This window comes from Agelaius tricolor, unplaced genomic scaffold, assembly GCF_023055355.1.
Source record: "Agelaius tricolor isolate 1412-34295 unplaced genomic scaffold, bAgeTri1.0.p SCAF_38, whole genome shotgun sequence".
Lineage (NCBI taxonomy): Eukaryota > Metazoa > Chordata > Aves > Passeriformes > Icteridae > Agelaius > Agelaius tricolor.
Genome location: NW_027269298.1, coordinates 3,671,432 through 3,690,508, shown reverse-complemented (window position 1 = coordinate 3,690,508; position 19,077 = coordinate 3,671,432). Strand labels below are relative to the sequence as shown.

The window sequence follows — 19,077 nt, the reverse complement described above, 5'->3', positions numbered from 1 at the left end:
CTGCTTCATGGGCACTGGAAAATCCTGCAGGTACCAGGGCAGCACCAGGGCTGTGCTGCTGCTTCATGGGCACTGGAAAATCCTGCAGGTACCAGGGCAGCACCAGGGCTGTGCTGCTGCTTCATGGGCACTGGAAAATCCCGGTGCAAATATTCCCTGAATTCCCAGGGCAGTGAGAACCTCAGAGCCCACGTGTGACAAAAAGTGTCCGTCCTCAGATCCTCGCAGCAGAGAGCTCAGCACAGCCTGCACTGTGCTCCCAGCAGCGTGACCACGGACACGTGGATGTGTGTGCTTATCTGGATATGTATTCGTGTGTAAATATACATATACATACATACATACACATACATATAGATATATATATATCTATAAATGTTTGGTCAAACTGATTCCCTTAGGAAATTTTTCCCTTACTTTCTGATTGAAATATTTCCATATCTGTGTTTCACGTTCACAACTTTCTGCAGACAGACAACATCAGACTCTATTTTCATCAGCCATCACCTTTGCCACAAATGCTGAAAAAGAACAATGTCCCATCAAAAATATGATCAAAGCCAGAACAATCCTGTTCAGATCTCCCAAGGACTGCCAGCCTCCCATGACCTCTTTTTTTTTTGTTCCAAAGCATTTCTACATCCGTGGGTTTGCTCCTCTTGAAAAGGAATATTTCAACGCTTTGTTCAATCATGGCATCAAGTTTTAAGAGCTTTTAATTTCAGGTTTTTTATTTACTGATATTGATGTGAATTTAGCAAAAGACTATGTAAAGTTTAGCTGACAAATTTATTTGTAACCTTGAAGTATTTGATCATCAGAGAGAGAGAATATAAATAAAAGACACTGGACATCCACATAATCTACAGTTAATTCCATAATTTTTACAGATAACAATATACACATTGTCTTGCCTTTCCTCACAATCAGCTTGCACGATATCTGTGGAAATACACAAATGCCTGGAGCAGGGATGTGTCCCCAGGGAAGGGGCTGCTCACTCCAGCAGTGCCTGGGGAAGGGCTCCTCTTAAAACCGACCCCCCGAGAAGGTTTTTGGCAACAAGACATCAGGGTGATTTTTGAGACACTTTGCAGTAAAACTGATACAAAGAAATTTCAAGGAAAAGCATAAGATCCACAACCCAGATCCACCACCGGTGTCCCTGGGTCAAGAAAATTCACCTCTTGACCTCGTGATAAACGTGGAATTACTTGGTAATAAATACATCTATTCACGGTTTAATGCTTATATGGAAGAGTCAACCTAGCAATCTACAAATTAAAAAGGGGAGAAGCAGAATTAACATATGATTTTCATTTTACAAAGGAAAAGGGCTGTTGATAAATGATTGGCATATTAAAGAACATTTTGTTTTAGAAAAGTTAATGTAAATTCAAAGTAAAACAAAACATACCGCATTGGTGCACTTTTAAAAAATCTGTTGGAAGAACAGAGAAGTTTCCTACCATGGATTTCTGAAGTGATTCACTATGAACATTTCTCCTATAGAAATATAGACATTGTCACACCTTTCACCATGGATGAGGATTTTATTTTCCCTTAAAAATGTTTCAGTGTGGATGGGTGACGGAGCAAGTCCTCGCTTTGGAGAATGCACCGACAACAAAATGCAAAATACCTCCTATCAAATCTGTAAAGCACAAGTCCTGGTGTTTGGTAAAGACACGAGAGTCAGTTTGGTTGGGACGCTCCGGGTGCCAGTGGCTGCAGTGCCAGGGCCTTTGTCCATCATCATCATCATCATCATCATCACCATCATGCCAGGCTCATCTCCGAAATCCCCTCTGCTCCCTCCGTGTCACGGCACTCACAGCTCATCCCTCTGTCCTTTCCAAGAGCAGGTGACATTTAACAGCACCGAGTCCTTTCCCTTCCCACTGCCTGGGGGTGGCCCCTGTATCAAAACTGAGCGTGGTCGACCTCATCCAGCCAGGAGGCCGGGCTGGCCGGGAAATCCGGGTACCCCCCGCTGCTGCCGGTGGAGAGGTCGGAGCTCGGTCCATTGCCAGCCAGGACCCTCATGGGCTGGGGCACCCCTGGTCCGCTCTGTCCCATGATGGCCAAGCCGTTGTCTGGGTACACCAAGCTGGAGATCAAGGGCTGGTGGCCTGGCAGTGCCTGCAGGGACGCTGGGGATGGGGGGATGCCGTAGGGGCTGCTGGAGCGCAGGTCGTGGAACGGCTCCGGGGCCGGGATCCCGCCGTGCTCCAGGGCAAAGCTCCCGTTGGTGCCCGCCTGCCGCCCCAGCGCCGGCGAGGCCTCGTTCAGGGCGCTGTAAATCCCGTTGGAATGGCTCATTTCCGACATGGAGGGCTCATCTGCAAGGGAAAACACCTGGCTTAATGGAAGAGCACCGGTCACCCAGGAGCTCCTTCAGACTCTGGGTATACATAGATTAAAAGGATGGGAGCTGAGCAGTCACGCTCTTCCTCTTGCAATTCCTCGTTATTCCCATCCTTGTTGATAAATCTTCATAGGCAGCCATGGGATTATTATTTTTTTTCCCCGAGTACAAACGTCTAATACATCTTGGATTTTAAAAATATGCATGAAAAGTACATATTAAATTATAAGACTGTGATTTAAAAATAATTCTTTAAAGGGGAAGTGAATGTCTTCCACCTTTTGTTTTGTTTCAATGTCTTTCTACCTTTCACTTCTATTTGGTTTTGAGGTTTATCTTGAATTTTGATATCACTTTTAGGAGCTACCTGAACCAATGCAAGATAAATTCCCCATTGCTCAGGAAAAGAGATACTAAAATATTATATTTGTCTCCTCAGAAACAGGGTAATGAAGCCACAGGAACACAGAATGTATTTGTATGGCTTAAAAACACTCCTGAAAAATGAGCAATATTTTTTAAGTTCCCAGCAAAAATTGTTTGTATTTGTTAGGAGCTTTAAGGACAGTGAGAGCTGCTCTGTTGCCGGGGATACAAACCTGTTTGTGGCATCGAGCTCTCAATAATTGTTTGACATTTTTTAGTTATTATTTATAGACTATTCATATTTAATGAGCTGATACACTGTGTGCATAAACAGACTGAAAATCAAATAGTTTTTAGGAGCACGGGCAAGGAGCTGAGATGAAAAAGTGTGTGTTTATAAATACATAGTCTGTGTAAATATTTACAGAGGTTTGCATTTCAGTTTCTCTCCCACTCCTAAAAATACAAAAATTTGGGATGGAGCTGGGATTGTGTAGAACATCTTCCTGCAAATGTAACCTGGCCCGGGGCCCTGCCCCTGCAGGGATGGAGAGTGTGGGGTGAGCTGCTCTTGGTCTCTCCTGGTCTTGTCACCAGAAATCTCGGCCCCAAAAGGGGGACACTGCTGCAGAAGCTGCCTAACGTGCACCAATTTCTTTTTTGCAGCACAGGAACAGCTCCCACAGGACTGAAGAGTCCTAGTGAGCAACTGTACAAATAAAACCATCCCTAAATAAGACTAAAAAAACCACAAAACCCGCACTCATTTTCCCATAGAAACATTCAGTGGTTCTGGGCTTCCCGGTTTTTGTATTTCCAAGAATCCCTTGGAAAGGCCGTGTCTGAGCAGCGGCTCTGACCCTGCAGAGCTGCACGGGGAGCTCTCCCTGCTCCTGCCGCAGCTTTGGGGCCCGGCCGGAGGCAGAGCGGAGCCTCCCGTGCCGTGCCCGGGCCCGGCCGCCCCTCGCTGCGCGGCTCCGGTTCCGCCCCGCGGGGAATCCGCGGCTCTGCCCCTCCTCTCCCGCCTCGGCCGCTCGGTTTCACCCGCTCTTTTATTGCCGCAAATTCCCGCCGCGGCCCTGAGCGGGTGACAGCAGCCGGGCCACGGTAGCAGCTTTGCGGGGAGGACACAGCCCGGGGCTGCGGGCACCGACCTGTGAAGGAAACCTCGGCGTCGCTGTCGGGCCCCTCCTCCTGGATGCTGTCCTTGTCGGACTTGGATGTCCCCCGGGATCGCTTCATGTTCCTGAAGTACTGCCCCCACCGCTGCCTCCCCGCGTCCTTCTTCAGCCTTTTCTCCTTGGCCCTGCGGTTCTGGAACCAGACCTGCGAGCGGGGCACGCCGGGGAGCTCCGAGCCTGCGGGGCCGCTCCCCGCCCGCCGCCCCCGGCCCGGCCCGCCCGGACCCCGCTCTCACCTGCACCACCCGCATGTCCAGCCCCGTCTCCGACGAGAGCTGCTCCCGGACGTGCCGCGCCGGTTTGGGCGAGTTGTTATAAGCGTTTTTGAGGGTCTCCAGCTGCTTGGCCGTGATGGTGGTGCGGGGCCTCTTGGCCGTAGACTCAGCCTCTGCCGACACGGGGCGAGTTAGGGGTGAAGTTACCACGGGGGACCCCCGACCCTCCCCGGGCCCTCCCGCCCGGTGTGTGAGCCTGTCCCGGAGGGCAGGAGCGCCCCGGGCCGCCCCCGCGCTGCCCTCGGGGAGAAAGGGACGGGGCAAGGGTACCTCTCTGCTTGGCCGTCTCGTAGTCCGCCTTGCAGACCAGCCTGCTGTCCTCCATGAGGTAGAACTCGTCGCCGGTGGCCAGCTGCCGCTTGCAGACGATGCAGGCGAAGCAGTGCAGGTGGTAAACGAAGTCCTGTGCCCGGCGCACCACCTGGGTCGGGGGGATGCCCTGCTGGCAGGCGGCACACTTCGTCCCGAAGCGCCTGAGCATGGGGGACAAGCGGCGGCCGCTGAGCCGGGGGAGGCCGGGCACGGTCCCCGCCGGCCCCGGCGCTGTCCGCGGTGCTGCTCCCGGTGCCGCTGTCCCGGTGCTGAACCCCGGGCTGCCCGCGCTGCGACACCCGCCCGGCCCCGGCCGCCCCCCGGCCCTTCCCACGCACTTGAAGAAATCTTCCTTGCAGTAGACGCCGTCCCCGCGGCTGAAGCACTTCTCGGCCAGCTGCGTCTGGCAGTCGGAGCATTTCAGGCACTTGCTGTGCCAGTGCCGGTCCAGGACTTTGAGGATGAACCTGTCCACGATGTGCTGGTTGCAGCCGGCGCACAGCGGGATCTCTGCGGGGAGGGAGCCCCCGTCAGCCCCGCTGGCCCCGCTGGCCCATCCGCATCCCCGACCGGCCCGGCCCGCAGCCCCGGGGCTGCCACCGACCGACGGCGGACCCGGGGCTGGCCCGAGGAACAGCACGAAAAAAAGCACGAAATTCGTTCAAATTCGTTATGGTGGCGTCGTGGAGAGCAGCGAACGCGCGGGCCGAGCACACGCCGGGAGAAGTGCCCGGGAGAACCGGGATAAACAAGAAGGGAAGTGATGGAAACGGAATTAAACCCCCCGAGCGAGCCGCCGGCAAAGCTGTTATTATCCCAGGCTCTTTTTCCTTTTCCTAAAGTTCCAAAATTCACCTGCGTGCAATGGCGGGGGAGCCCCAATAGGGTGGGGAAAGAAACTACCAAAAATTACGAGAATTGCACTGAAAATAAAAATGCAGTTGTCTTGTCCCGTCCCCCTCTAGATACCGACAGCGATTACACAAAAAGAGATAAGGATACAGTAATGGAGAAATAGAGATATAAAAATAAACAGATACAGCAGACAGAGAACGAAATGTACAGATATATAGACATAAATATATAGATTTCAGTATATAGGTATAGATAGAGATAAGTAGGTGAAAATATGGATATGAGGTACATAAATACAGATATATCGGCATAAATAGAGGCAGAGAGATGTATGACACGGCTGTACAGGAACAGATGGGTACGGACACGAGAGTATTTCTATGTAAAGATAATTCTATGTAGATATAGGAGCTGGATCGCCGTGCACAGGGGTAAGAGGTGGAGGTGATAATCGTTATCCTTAACAATTCACCGCGTCCAAACAAACAACCCCAACAGCGGCAGCGGCCCCGGCCAGGACGGAGCCCCGGCAGCGGGCACGGCACAGCCCGGCAATGTCCGGGCACGGTAGCACGGCACAGCCCGGCAATGTCCCGGCACAGCCCGGTCCGCGGCTCTTACGCTGCATGGCGATCCGCGGGCCGCGGCAGCTCCGCTCCCTCAGGCGGGCCGCGGGCTCTGGCGCATCTTCCGCGGGGCGCAGCTGCCGCCGGCCCCAGCCCGGCCGCCGGGCCGGGCACGGAACCGCCGCTCTCCCCCCGCCGGGCCCCCCCAAATCAGCGGCTGCCGTGCCCCGCTCCGGGCGCTGCCAGCCCCGCGCCGCCGGGGATTTAATTCGCTAAAGCGGGTTATTTTTAGACGCCGGCCCTTGCCGCCGGTGCCGGTCTGAAGCGCCGGGCAGGGAGGGCATCGCGGCGCGCTGTATTTAATCCCCCCCGCCCCCGGGGCCGGCCGCGCATCCCCTCCCGCCGCCCCTTCCCGGCTGCGCCCGGCGAGAGGGACGCGGCTCCGGGGCACCGGAAACGAACCCCGACGGGGCCGGCCGGGGGAGGCAGCGCCGGCCGCTGCCCCGAGCTCGTTGTGAGCCGCGAACCCCGGGATTTGCCCCCGGTCCGGGCAAAGCACCCCACGGTTCGGCCCCCCCGGCGGCGCGAATCCCCCGGGACCGGCCCTCGGCCACGGTAAGCCCCGCCGAGCCCTCCCCGCCGCCTCCCCGGGCCCCGACGGAGCCCAGGAGCGCGGGGCCGTGAACGAGCGCCGTGTCCTGCGGGAAAACGGAGTTTGCGCGTCCTTCGTTCTACCGAGGCTCGATTTAGGCTGTATCGCCTCCGCCCCTGGGGAGCTCGAGCAGCTCCCGGTTGCCGGGTCAGAGGCGCAGCTGCCGCGGAGAGCCCACGGGGACAGCCACGGAAAGGCGAACCGGGGTAGGACCGGGGGCACCGGCCCGTTCACGGCGACTGCGGTCGGTCCCGCTCACGGTGGCACCTCCGTCCCCACTCACCGGCGGGGCCCCCACCCCGGTTCGTCGTTGATTCTTTTTTTTCTAAGACCCATCGACAGCTTTCGATGTTGGCAAGAACCGGGACAGTCCTGCTCTGGGACCGGACCCGCTGTCCCGAACCCGGCTCGGGCTCCCCCGTTGAGCCCCGGAGCCCCGGCCGCGCCGGGGGAGCGCAGCCCGGTTCTCCCCGCCCCGCCAGGGCTGGCCCCGTTCGTTCAACGGGACGAAAAAACGTTTAAAAGAAGAATTAACGGAGTTTTTCAAAAGCAGAGAAAAAAGCCGCGTGGGAGCCGGGCAGGGGGGCGCGGGGGCTCCCCGCAGTCGGGGGGAACCGTCGGGCAGCGGGAAGTCCCCGTCTCGTCCCTGTCCTCGTTGAGCGGGGAGCGGTGGGACCCCGGGGCAGGAGCCGCCGCTCCGCCGGGCCGGGCAGGGCTCCCGTGAGCGCCGCTTTTCCCCGGGATCGACGGGAACCTGGAGCAGCCGCGGGGCCGGCAGCGAGAGGGGCTCTGATACCGGGGACGAGGCAGGAGGGAGCGAGAGAGAGCGCGGGACGGGCGGGACGGATTCCCCGATGCCGTCGGGCCGCCCTTCCCCACAGCCAGCCCCGAGCGCGGCCCCGACGGTGCCCCCGGGACACAGACGGAGCACGGCCGGGCCCAGAGCAGCCGCCGCTGCCTCCGCGGGGGGACGCGGAGATGTGCGCGCCTCCCCCTCACCTGGGCTCCGCGGGAAGGGGCAGAGCTCCGCTGCCTTCTCCGAACCGGCGCGGACCCGCTCCAGCAGCATCGCGGCCTCCGTGGGCGCCGTCCGAAGTGCGCGGGTGGCTGCGGAGGAGTGGCGGAGCGGCGCGGAGGGGCGCGCAGGGAGCGGCGCGGGGCTGGGCGGAGCGGGGGGGCGCGGGGGGCGGGCCGGGGGCGGCACCGGGCCGCAGCTGGGCCGCGGTTCAGCGCCGGCCTCTTTAGCATCACAAAAGCGGCCGAGGGAGCGCTGTCCCCACCGTCCCACGCGTGGCCGCGCCCGACGCGTGGGCTCCGGCTGCAGCCGCCGCCCTCGGGCGCAAAGCGGCCCCGGGGTCCCCGCGAATCCCCCGGCGGTCCCGCGAAGGGGGTCGGGGGAGCCGCCGTCGGGGGGAGCCTCCTCCCGGGCCCCGCCGGCCGCCCCCGAGCCCAGATTTCGTTTGTCCCCGCGGTGCGGGGCTCCCCCGACGCCGCCCTTGGGCAGCGGGAGGGCTTTTTCCCCGCCGCTAATTAATTAACGAACGCCGAGAGGTAGCGGGTGCCTGACCCGCGGCCAGCGGCGGCTGCAGGAGGTTAATTGCGCTAATTGAAGACGGGGCGGACACGGACGGAGCTGTGTGTGCGGAACACGCGGGGCCGGGCGGGGTTTTTGTGAGCGCGGCGGTCCCGGGGCTGTGCGGGAGCGCGGGGGGCCAGGCCGGGGTCTGACCGTGCCCGCAGGTGTGGGGTGCGATGTGTGGGGTGCGATGTGTGGGGTGCGTGTGCCCGTAGCCTGTGCCTGGGCTCTGTCCCAGTTTCTGTCGCGTTCCCGCGTGTGCGGAGCTCTCGCTGCGCTCCCGGGGGCGCGGGGCCGTGTTTGTCCGGGCAGAGCCCCGTGCCCGTGTGCACCGCTTGCCGCAGGCAGCCGGAGCTGATAATTGTGGTTGTTACTGTGAGCCCGTTAATCCCCCGAATCCCTTTACCTCCTGCTCGCAGGGGATTACAAATTAATAAAAGCAGCTTAGGGGCGGGAGCCTCCAAACTCACATATGCTCCTGCCGACGGCGGCACCGGGACTTTCGCCCGCTCCTGGGGGCGGCCGTGGAGCCCCCAGCGAGCTCCGAACCCCGAGGCACCCAGCCCCGACCACCCTCCCCTCCTCTGGGTCCTGCGGGGCCGGGGCCGGCTCGGGGCTGTCCCCCGGGATGGTTCATCTGGCCGGGGACAGGCTCCACTCTGCGGGACAGCTCAGCCTGTGAGGCTGGGAAATGCAGGGGGACACTCTGGGGACCAGGACTGGCGTCCCCAAATAAAGCACCCAGAAACGGCCAGGTGGGAGTTGGGGTCCAGGTCCTGCCCGAGTGGGACCGGTACCATGAGCAGTGACACCGGGTGGCACCAGCACCTGGCCCTCCCCAGGGCCAGGAACATCTCTGGGGACAGTGATGGCCCACACCGTCCCTTTTAAACTCGGTTTTTAAGTGGATTTTTAGTCTGAGCCTCTAAGGAAGCACTTTTAGCAAACCTGTGTGGGGTGGTACCAGTTCCCCCAGGCACAGGGGTGGGGCAGCTGTGGCTGGGCAGGAGCGAGGGCAGGGGCTGTGACCCACCAGGACAGAGATCAGGGGCTGTGACCCACCAGGACAGAGATCAGGGTCTGTGACCCACCCAGGACAGAGATCAGGGTCTGTGACCCACCCAGGACAGAGATCAGGGGCTGTGTCCCACCCAGGACAGAGATCAGGGGCTGTGTCCCACCCAGGACAGAGATCAGGGGCTGTGTCCCACCCAGGACAGAGGGCAGGGGCTGTGTCCCACTCAGGACAGAGATCAGGGGCTGTGACCCACCCAGACAGAGATCAGGGGCTGTGTCCCACTCAGGACAGAGGGCAGGGGCTGTGACCCACCCAGGACAGGGATCAGGGGCTGTGTCCCACCCAGGACAGGGATCAGGAGCTGTGCCCCACTCAGGACCATCAGAGGCCCTTGCCAGCCCTGTGGTCTCTCACGCTGTGACATCCAGGACCCCACAGAAGCCCTTGTGCTGATCCCCCTGCACACCCTCCTGTGCCCTGGGGCCAGCAGGCACCAGACCTTCCCATGGCCTTCCTCATTTGGGCTTCTGCCATTAATTAAAAAAACAACCATTAATAAAAACCAACCCACTCAAGCATTTGTTTCTTCCTGGTTTATTTTCTCTTCCCTCGTTCAGATTCCTTAGCAACTCCTGAGAAGTCTGGGCTTAAAAATACATCTCCCCAAGAGGATGGATCTGGTTTATCAAGGACATGTTCATGAGCTGTCCTGGCAATAGAGTTCAGCTCAAAACAATTTGCAAACACAGATAAAAAGTCCAAACGCATCCACTTTGCCCAAATGTTTGCAGTTTATTTTAAACAAGCACATTAATTTACAATTTAGTACAAAACAGTCACTTTTCCTTCCAAGAGAGGAATGAGACAGTAAAAATCCAACCCAATCAGAACAGACTTGGAAATGTCAAGTTATTGACTTCAAATAAATAGAACATTTAAATTACTGACATGGTATTGTCACTATTTTCAACACCTCATGTGCAACACCACACCTGGGACCTTTGTTCCCACCCAGTTCTGTGCAGAACAGCAGGGTGGATGCACTACTGGAAACAGAAAATTAGGAATTCTCACCAATCACTTCATCAGGTTTCTTTAGCATTTGCAGCTGTCGTCTCTCCTGGCACATTCTACTCCTTTTATTTTAATATTTCCTATTTGAAAACATCCTGAGAGCAAAGAAAGCTCCATGAATTACAAAGGGCCAAGGGACTGCCCCAGCACAGCACGATTCCCACAGGGAAGTGGCATTGCAGGAACCTCTGTGGACAACACACCACACAAATGCAGCCTCCAAGGTTGAGGATGTGGGGCTTGGAGGCAATTTTTAAACCAGAAACACTTTCCTGGCAACATCCCCCATCCCCCAGTGCACACTGTATTGGTACAGAGACATAAAATGGTAAAATTTGCTATTAGAAAGACAGAAAACAAACCCAAAATTTACTCAAGTGAATTCAAAGTCAAGAAAACCTTCCCAGATGAGGACATTGAAGTGAAGGCCTTGGCTGATTCACTGGCAAGAGCTGGAGGACCAACATGGACAAGCAATATCTTAATTTCATTAATTTCAGACTTTCATACTCTGAAGAGACAAAAAAAGCCACTGAAGTTTGAGTATTGATTCATTTTGTTGTGTTTGCAGCAGGGTCACAGCAATGTGGAAGTTCAACTTTATTCCCCCCAAACTTTATTCCAAACCCACATTTGCTGTTTTTTAATGGCAAAATCATCCCTACAAACCCCCAAGGCCTTTTGCTTCCATGTGCAGACAAAAATGAGCAGAATGAGTCAAAGCTGGTGAAACCAGGTCTGTGTATTATTTGCTGGAATTCTACACACCCAATGACTGAATTTCAACTTGAGAATGTGCAACACTGACAGCAGGAATTATTAACTAGCTCAGTTTTCCAGATCCAACATTGCTGTGCTGGGTTAGGTTTTCCTGGTGTTTGGGTTTTCTTTTCAAGCTCAGGGTCCTTGCTGGTGGGCTGAGAGCACCCCAAAGTTTCCTGATTTTCCAAAGTCAGTGTGCAATCTCCAGCTTTTCCTCTGAATGAGCCTCGCCCTGGGATCTCTCACTGGGTTCCAGCCCAAAGCAAAGGGCCCTGATGAGCCTGGAGCCCCTTCCCCACGGGCTCACCACCACCCTGGTGCTCACTGGGTGCTTGAATAGCCAAGCCCAGCTGCTCTAAGGATGGGAGTCATAAATTCCTGAAGAGGAAAGACCTGGGATGGTTCCTTCTGCCAGAACTCTGGAATTCTGAGGGTCCTCGAGGACACGGACCCAGCCCCTCTGCAGCACTGACAGGGCCATGGGAACTGAGATTTCTTCCTCTGCTCACAGCAGCCCCAGAAAGCTGCTCCTCTGCATGGGTGTTACTGTGATAAACTTCAGCTGCAAGGGACAGTGAATCTTTGCAGCTCAGCTCTGTCATTCCAACTGGATGCTGCAGAGACATTGAGTCAGAAATACTCAGTTCTGTGAACAGCCAATGTTTGACAATGAAAAAATAACCCTGTGAAGTTTCTGTGCTTTTTTTTTGTTGCCAGGCTTCAAACTTTCTATGCTGGGGGTTCTGAGGGAAATCAGAGGAGGACACAGCAATGGTGTAAATGCAGGGAATTGCCAGGGACTCCTTATTCCTTCTCGTGTAACAGAGGAGCCAACAAACATTCAATTAAATTAAAAGTTGCAAATGTAGAATTGAAAGGAAAAGCCTTTTTATATAACATAATTAATCTGGAGAACTCACTGCCACGAGAAAACATTGAGGCCAAAACCTATTAGGATTAACTAAAGATTAGGTAATGGATAACTAGAACATGCTCAATTACATTGGATAGGATTATAAACTTCACTATCCAGGACGTGAATTATCCCCCCCAGCCAGGATCACAGCAACTCCTACTCCCAAGGATGATTTTTTAATATTTTCATGGTTTCTTCTCACTGCTGCTCCAAGTACCCCACACTGAGCTCTACAGGAAACTGGACACCCCAGAACAGGGCGGTTCTGGGTGGAAATACCAAGGGAAGTGTTAATTGCTCTCTTGTGATGGAGAATTTCATCAGAAGAAACTCAGTACTTGTAGATTTTCCAATCTGTTCTGCCACAGTAACACAAACCTTGCTGTCCTTCTCTAAAAACATTGTTTTCCTTTCCTAGAGTTCATCAGGATTGGTTTCCACCTGGAAAACACCATAATTACTTAGCAATCAGAATCAGGCTGCTAATTGTGCCCCAAAACTGTCATCCTAGGGATGGCACACACATATCCTTGGCTGGAATGCACCAGAGAATGGATGAATGATTTGAACATGAAACGCTTCCTACTTTAAATATATAAGTAATATTTCAGAAAGTCACAGAGCTTTAGAATTGAATTAATCAGAAGAGAACTCTTGTTTCCTGAAAAAAGTCATCAGAATTCCTGTTTCTCCCAGTGAGGCAGCCACGGTACCATTCAGAGGAACTGCTCAGCACTCAGGAGGTGAAATCAGCTCTGGATGAATTTAAAAAAAAACCACCTGACTTGAAAATACACAAAACAATATCCAATTTCCTTCTCCAGCAGGCACAGTGGATTGCATAATGCAATGTTTACCCTGGAAATGAGTAAAGGATGTTGGTGGGAAGTCATGGAAAACCTTAACTGCCAAATGCAACGCTCCTGTGTGAGGACATTGACGTGGCCTTGGGCAAAGCCTGGGGATCTCAAGGCCAGCTCCACCCGTTCAGCTGAACACCTGGGAAATGCCTCAGGAAGAAAGGGGTGTGACCCAAGGAATACTGCATATAAAATCCCTGATCATTAATATTAAAGCTGTGTCTGGGACCCAACAGCCACAAACAGCGAGAGCTCCTACACCGAGGAGCGGTGAGACTTCACTTTCCAGCGCTTGGACCTCACCCGGAAAAAAAAGTACATGATCATCAAAAACAAGGATGATGCCACATAGAGGATGACACACAGACTCATGTCTAGGTTGGAAAATCCAATCCCCAGGAAGGACACAGCCTGCCTGGTCCCTTTGAGGCTCACGGATGCAGCTGCGCCTTTGCCGCTACCTTGGACAGCTCCAGGATTCCCCACTGGCTTCTCCAAGCCCCTGGAGCCGGGAGCTCCTGGCTTCTCCTGCTCCTGGAGCTGGTTTTCTGCATTTCCCCCCGAGTTCTTCTGCAGGGTTTTGTCTTTCACCTCCCTCGTGTCTCCCTGCTCGTTGTCACTGGGGTCAGCCTGGCTCTGGGTGTATTGATAGAGAATATTTTCACTGCTGTAGTGGGACTTGAGGAATTGCAGGACTTGCTCTTCATTCCAGCTGTGCAGCCCTTTGACTTCTTCATGACATGCAGGACAAATGTCTGGAGTTGGCCACTGAACTTTGGGGAATTTTGGATCTTCAGTCAAATCACCTAATTGGGAGGAGAAAAAGAGAAATGGAAAGAAGTCAGGAGGGATGAAGAGGGAAAGCTGCACCATCAGCCCAGGGAGTGCTTTCCACTTCCAGTGAGGCTGGCATGAAAAGCCACAGCACAATAACTGAATTAAACAAAGACAATCACAAATTTGGAACTTTCCTCATCAATTATGACCCCAAACGTTTCAAAATACAAACACTGACTCACAATTATTTCCCTTTTCTCACAGTAAAAGCTGCAGCATTTCAATCCCAAGCCCAAATCCTGCAATTGCTGCTTTTAGAAGGCAGGAACACTCAACAGTCTGGGCCCTGCAGGGTTAACCTGAATTATGGTGCAAAACAAACTGCTCTTTTCACTCCTTAATCCCTGTTTTCTGCCTGGTTTGCAAGAGCAGCTCCAAGGCCAGACACTCAGATATTTTCCTGTTTCTGTGTTGTGAACCATTCCATGGCAAGCTTGCTTTTCCACAGCTCTGCATCATTACCAGAACAAACATCAGGATTTTATAGCCATGTTCATGTTTAAGATGTATTTTTCAGCTAAAAACCAAGTCTTTACATATGTAACACTGTCTTGAATTAGAGCTGATTTTAACATTTCAGATGCTCACAGCTCTGGCCACGTTTCTGAGCTGAACACTGCAGCTGGTCTCACACTTTGCTCTAAAAACCAATATTTTAAAATGTGAATGGAGAGAATTTTTAGAAACAAAATCTCCACCTGGTAAAACCCCTGATTTATTAACCTGATTACTACACTAGCACTTAAAATATTTTAGAAATAATAATTTTGCATTTTATTCTCATTTTGTTTTTTTTATTCTTTTTAAAAGCAGGAAACTTCCCCATGATTTTGGGTAAAATAGGGATTCAAAAGACATTTAAAATATGTGTCTCCTTGATATTTATGAGCAAAAGAGCAAATTGGCTTTTTTATCCTAAAGATCACTCAGCAATCAATTTGTTTCAATAAAAAATGCAGAAACAAAATGTGTTACAGCAAGGTTACAAACAGAAAGCTCCCTGTGCTTTGTGTTTTCCTGCCAAAGAGGGAAATGCTGTAAATCCTGTGCATTCCAAAGGAACAGGGAATAATTCAATAGGGCAGAGCCATACCCAGGCACCTCCTGACCCCCACCCCAAGGTGCTTTCATTGACCAAACATCATTTCTCACTCAGCACCACAAATACAGATGCAGCTTTTAAGGGTGAAAATACATCACTGTCCCACAGAGAAATTTTAGCAAACTGAAAAAGCATAATTTAACATTATTATTTATTCCAGTGTGTTTATAGTTCTTACTAAAAGGGTATTTTAGCTGGCTGCTGCATCACCTAAATCAATATCCATGTGAGTTTTCCAATACCTTAATGTTCTAAATAAGTGCATTGCTCCACCACTTGGCAACCCCAAGTCCACAGGAGTTGCCTGTTATAGGAACCAAAATTAGAGGATGCTTTTATTTAATCTCTTATTATTTACCTTTTTTCTCCTCAGAGAAAGGAGGCAAACTGTTTGTACTCACAACAGTATTTAATTCTTCATAAATCTTGGGAATGCAGCAGGAGTATAATATGAACACAATGTAGCATATTGAAATTGTAACTAATGCTGCATTACCCAGATCCATAACAGCAGACAGGGATTTAGTGCAAAGAGAAACCAATTTTCTTTAGTGCTTTAGTTACTTGATACCTCCATAACAGAATGGATTAAACACAACCAGTATTTTAACAGCACTTTCAAGTGAAAACACAGGGATCTGGAGGGGGCACAGGTTTCCTTTATACAGTAATTTTATTTTATTCAGCTGCTGATCTGCCAAGAGTTGAGGCTCTTTTATCCTGAGGAAGCCTCTTCTTCAATTGCCATCATTTCCCAAGCCAAAACAAAGGCTGCTTTTAACCCTAAACTGGTACAGAAAGAAATGCAATTATTTTTTTTTATCCCCTGCTAAGCAGCTGAATTGCTCCTTTGATTTGGAAAGAGCCTCACCAAGGAACAGGTGGAATCTCAGAAGAAACCAGCTCTGAGAATGATGGTTTTCATTCCCTCCCCTACCTGCCAGCCTGCTGTTGACCACGTTGTGCTTCTCCCAGAGCCACAGAACAGCCTGCTCCAAGCTTTTCACAGAATCCATGGATTCTCTGGCCATCTCCTCAAAGTGCTGAGCACAAGCCCTGCACCCAAAGAAGTGCTGGATGTATCTCCTCATCACCTGCAGCACAATTTGGGGGTTGTCCTCAAGGCCTGCAAGACAAGGGACAGACACAGCTCCAGCAGCAGGGAAGCGAAGGGGGGAGAGATGGAAAGGAAAATTTGCTCCATTCTTATTCCATAGAATTGACACCTGAGCTGAAATAAATCACTTTTGCAATTTAAAGTGGCTGTTTGTACCAACACCTACACACATTCAGTCTGTACAACTGAGCTCAAAGCTACCCTGAACACCACAACCAAATAAAAGTCAAGTGGTCTCTACAGAGGAATTTCTCCTTGCAGAGTATCTTAAAATTTCAGGGAAAAACCAACCTTAGTTAATGAAAACCAGACATTTTTATCAGAGAACATTGTGAAATTGCTAAAATATGCAAAATTCCCACTTTCTGTATGTCACAACTCCTGTGGAATTGGAGACTTTCCCCAAGCTCTTGCCCAATGTGTAAATTTAATATAAATGTTTATATTATGCATTCACCTCTATATTCATGGCCAGGCACTGAAGTTATGGTGACTTTGCTACTGAAAAATCAAGAGTCCAAGCCCCTCTGTGAGTCCTGCACAAGGTGCCTGTGAGGGCTGTTTGTTACTCCTCATTTGAGGAATTAGAGAGCTCCACAATCTCATTAGAATTATTAATTCCATGGCTTTTTTGGCAGGCTCTGAATGCACAGAGCAGCTGCTGAGCAACACTTGGGAGAATAAATCAGGAATTCCTCCTAAAATAAACACAAACACGTGATTTTTATAACATTTACACTTTCACACTAAAGACAATGCAAAAGAATCATGAATTCAGCAGGAAGATGAGGCCTGCACAGGCTGAGAACTTTGTGGCCTTTCTTGTGTCAGCAGGCAGCTCCTCACATCCCTAAGAGCCTTGAAAACCTGATATAATTTGTTGAAATCCTAATGGTTTCATCTCTGTCACACAGAATTCCTGATTCATGCTTAATTGACCCAGTAAATTATGTCAAAATGTATTTAAAAATGTCCTGTGTGTTACCACGAGCACACACTTGTCAAATTAAACACATTTTATGGTGCAGATTGATCAAATTACAGATTCCTGCTGCTGAGCACCACGAGTAATTTACTATTGCTTTGTTTTCTTGGGGAAAAAAAAATCAACAAAACCTGCTCAAACTATAAGAGCACTCATCTGTTACAGATATGGGGAATATATAAAGATTGTCATCAACACCTTTATTTACAACAACAACAGGATATTCTTAAACACAGCAGCAAAAAGAAGTCTTTAAAGAAATCCTAAAAAAAACCCCCTGATTTCTCCTCAGCCATTCAATATCTGTGATTGAACAGACATGTATAAATAAAAGCTATGAGATTAAAGCAGATTAAATTACTGCATTAAAAGAAAGGCTGGAAAATTATTTTGGAAGTTAAAACAAATTTCAGGCAGAACAGTTTTACCATTTATATTGAAATATATATTTAGGAAAAACAATAAACACAACCAGAAAATTATCTCTTTGTGGAGAAACAAGAGATTCATCCACAAATTTAATTTCATCTGTTCTCCTGTGCAATGGTACACCCTTGAAAATTAATTTTGTGGGGAAATGTGTCAAATTTAGCACTAGATTTAAAAATGCCAGATCATTTATTATAAAATCCACAAGCCTGTCTTATTCACACCAAGACATCCTGTTACCTAAAACCACATTTCTTGCAATGAAGTGAGCTCAGGAAATGATTTCTACAATGATTTTACACATTCCTGGCTGTGAGCAGCTCTGTCCTGAGTCCCTTTGGATCCCTCCTGCTTCTCCCACTGCAGGTTCAGATTTCCCCACTCAGTATTATTAAAATGTATCAAACAGAACCAAATAAAAGAATTTTATCAAGAAAGCCAGAGGAGTTCACCCAGAGTGCCAGGCCCTCGAGCAGAGGGGACGACCAGGAGAAATCCATCTGCTTCAGAAAGCAAACAATTGCAAAATGGCTCATTTTGGTTGTTTTTCTTTTATCAGCCCCCAGATGAATCTTCTATTAACATCTGCCATGTATCATTGTGTAATCCTCCTTTTCTCTTTCCTCCCAAACTACTGCAATTCAGGGTAACCCTAATCTTTAAAGTGGACAAGAAGCATAAAACCCTACCTGTGGTGGGAAGGATTAGGGAGTACATCATGCTTTTTAGTAGATGGGATTTAAACAAGCAATAAGGAGAGGAAAACCTCCCAAGACATAATCCCACAGTCTCAGACTGACCCAATTCTTTCACCATAAGAAGTGATCATCACATATCTGCCCGATTTACAGCCAGGGTTAACTGTGCCAAAGAGTTCTCAGGTCCTGCAATGTATTTTTAACTTCAGGCTCGTGCCTGAAACACACAATTTGAGGGGCAATTTTGTGTTGTTAAGTATTAAGGATTAATAGATTTAATCAGAACACTTTGGGACTAAAAAAGGGGAAATTTAAGTTATGCAGGATCCTGCTGAACAGCTCAAAATCATCCAGCACAAACCTCTCAAGCTCACTGCACTAAATGGAAGAAATTCAATCTCCTGCCCCATGAAAAATAAACAAAACCAGAATGATCAGAAAAATCAACAACAGAATGATTTGCTATCAAAAAATGCCTGTTCTGCAGGAGAATTATTCAGATTTGAAGGATTTTCACTCTGATGCAAATAGTGCTGGACAAATGTATGGATCTATAATGTGAAATAACAAAATCCTTTTTAACATACAATCAACAGCTGGTAAATTGAAAAATTCTGAGTTTTATGATGTCCATGTAGAATTCTCATATTCCTTGGAAAAGACATTTAAAAGGATTTAAAGGAAAACTAAATAGAATTGTAACCGAACAAAGCACTGTCCTGGCAATAATAAAAATCAAACTTTTAGAATTAGTGATTCTATTTTCATTGGGTGAGGAGAATAGATTTTATAACCAGCATGTTTCTTAAACAGGAACCATCAGCAGAATATTAACACTCAGCCTCACAAGATGCTGCAAGTCTAAAAATGAGCAATTTTACAGAGTGCTGGCAAAGTAGTAAATCACTGCAGGGATTAATGACAGGTACATTCAGCTGGAAAAAAAAATAAACCAAAAAGTTGTAACATGCAGCATTTAAGAAATAATTTAAGAAATAACATTACAGAAGGATCAGCTAATGGCTGTACATCTTTTATAGCTACTAAACTGGATGGTAAAACATCATTTTCCTCAAATTTCATTCTCAGTGCAACCTCAGGTAACCTGAATAATTTTCATCCCTTTTC

General features: G+C 50.2%; 1 protein-coding gene across 2 annotated transcripts in view; it reads right to left on the bottom strand.

Annotated features, from left to right (window-relative positions):
- Positions 1-1,923: 1,923 nt before the first annotated feature.
- The window catches only part of LOC139603275 (LIM/homeobox protein Lhx3), a 32,481-nt gene continuing 15,327 nt past the window's right edge, over positions 1,924-19,077 (bottom strand). The window contains exons 11-17 of one of the 2 annotated variants that reach the window (XM_071453944.1): positions 15,658-15,846; positions 13,193-13,587; positions 4,841-5,010; positions 4,461-4,663; positions 4,152-4,303; positions 3,889-4,060; positions 1,924-2,342 (exon numbers count right to left, since the gene is read on the bottom strand). In XM_071453944.1, coding sequence (XP_071310045.1) covers positions 1,924-2,342; positions 3,889-4,060; positions 4,152-4,303; positions 4,461-4,663; positions 4,841-5,010; positions 13,193-13,587; positions 15,658-15,846 — 1,700 coding nt within the window. Of the gene's footprint in view, positions 2,343-3,888; positions 4,061-4,151; positions 4,304-4,460; positions 4,664-4,840; positions 5,013-7,574; positions 7,645-13,192; positions 13,588-15,657; positions 15,847-19,077 lie in introns of those variants that run through there. The other variant, XM_071453945.1, reaches the window with a different exon arrangement.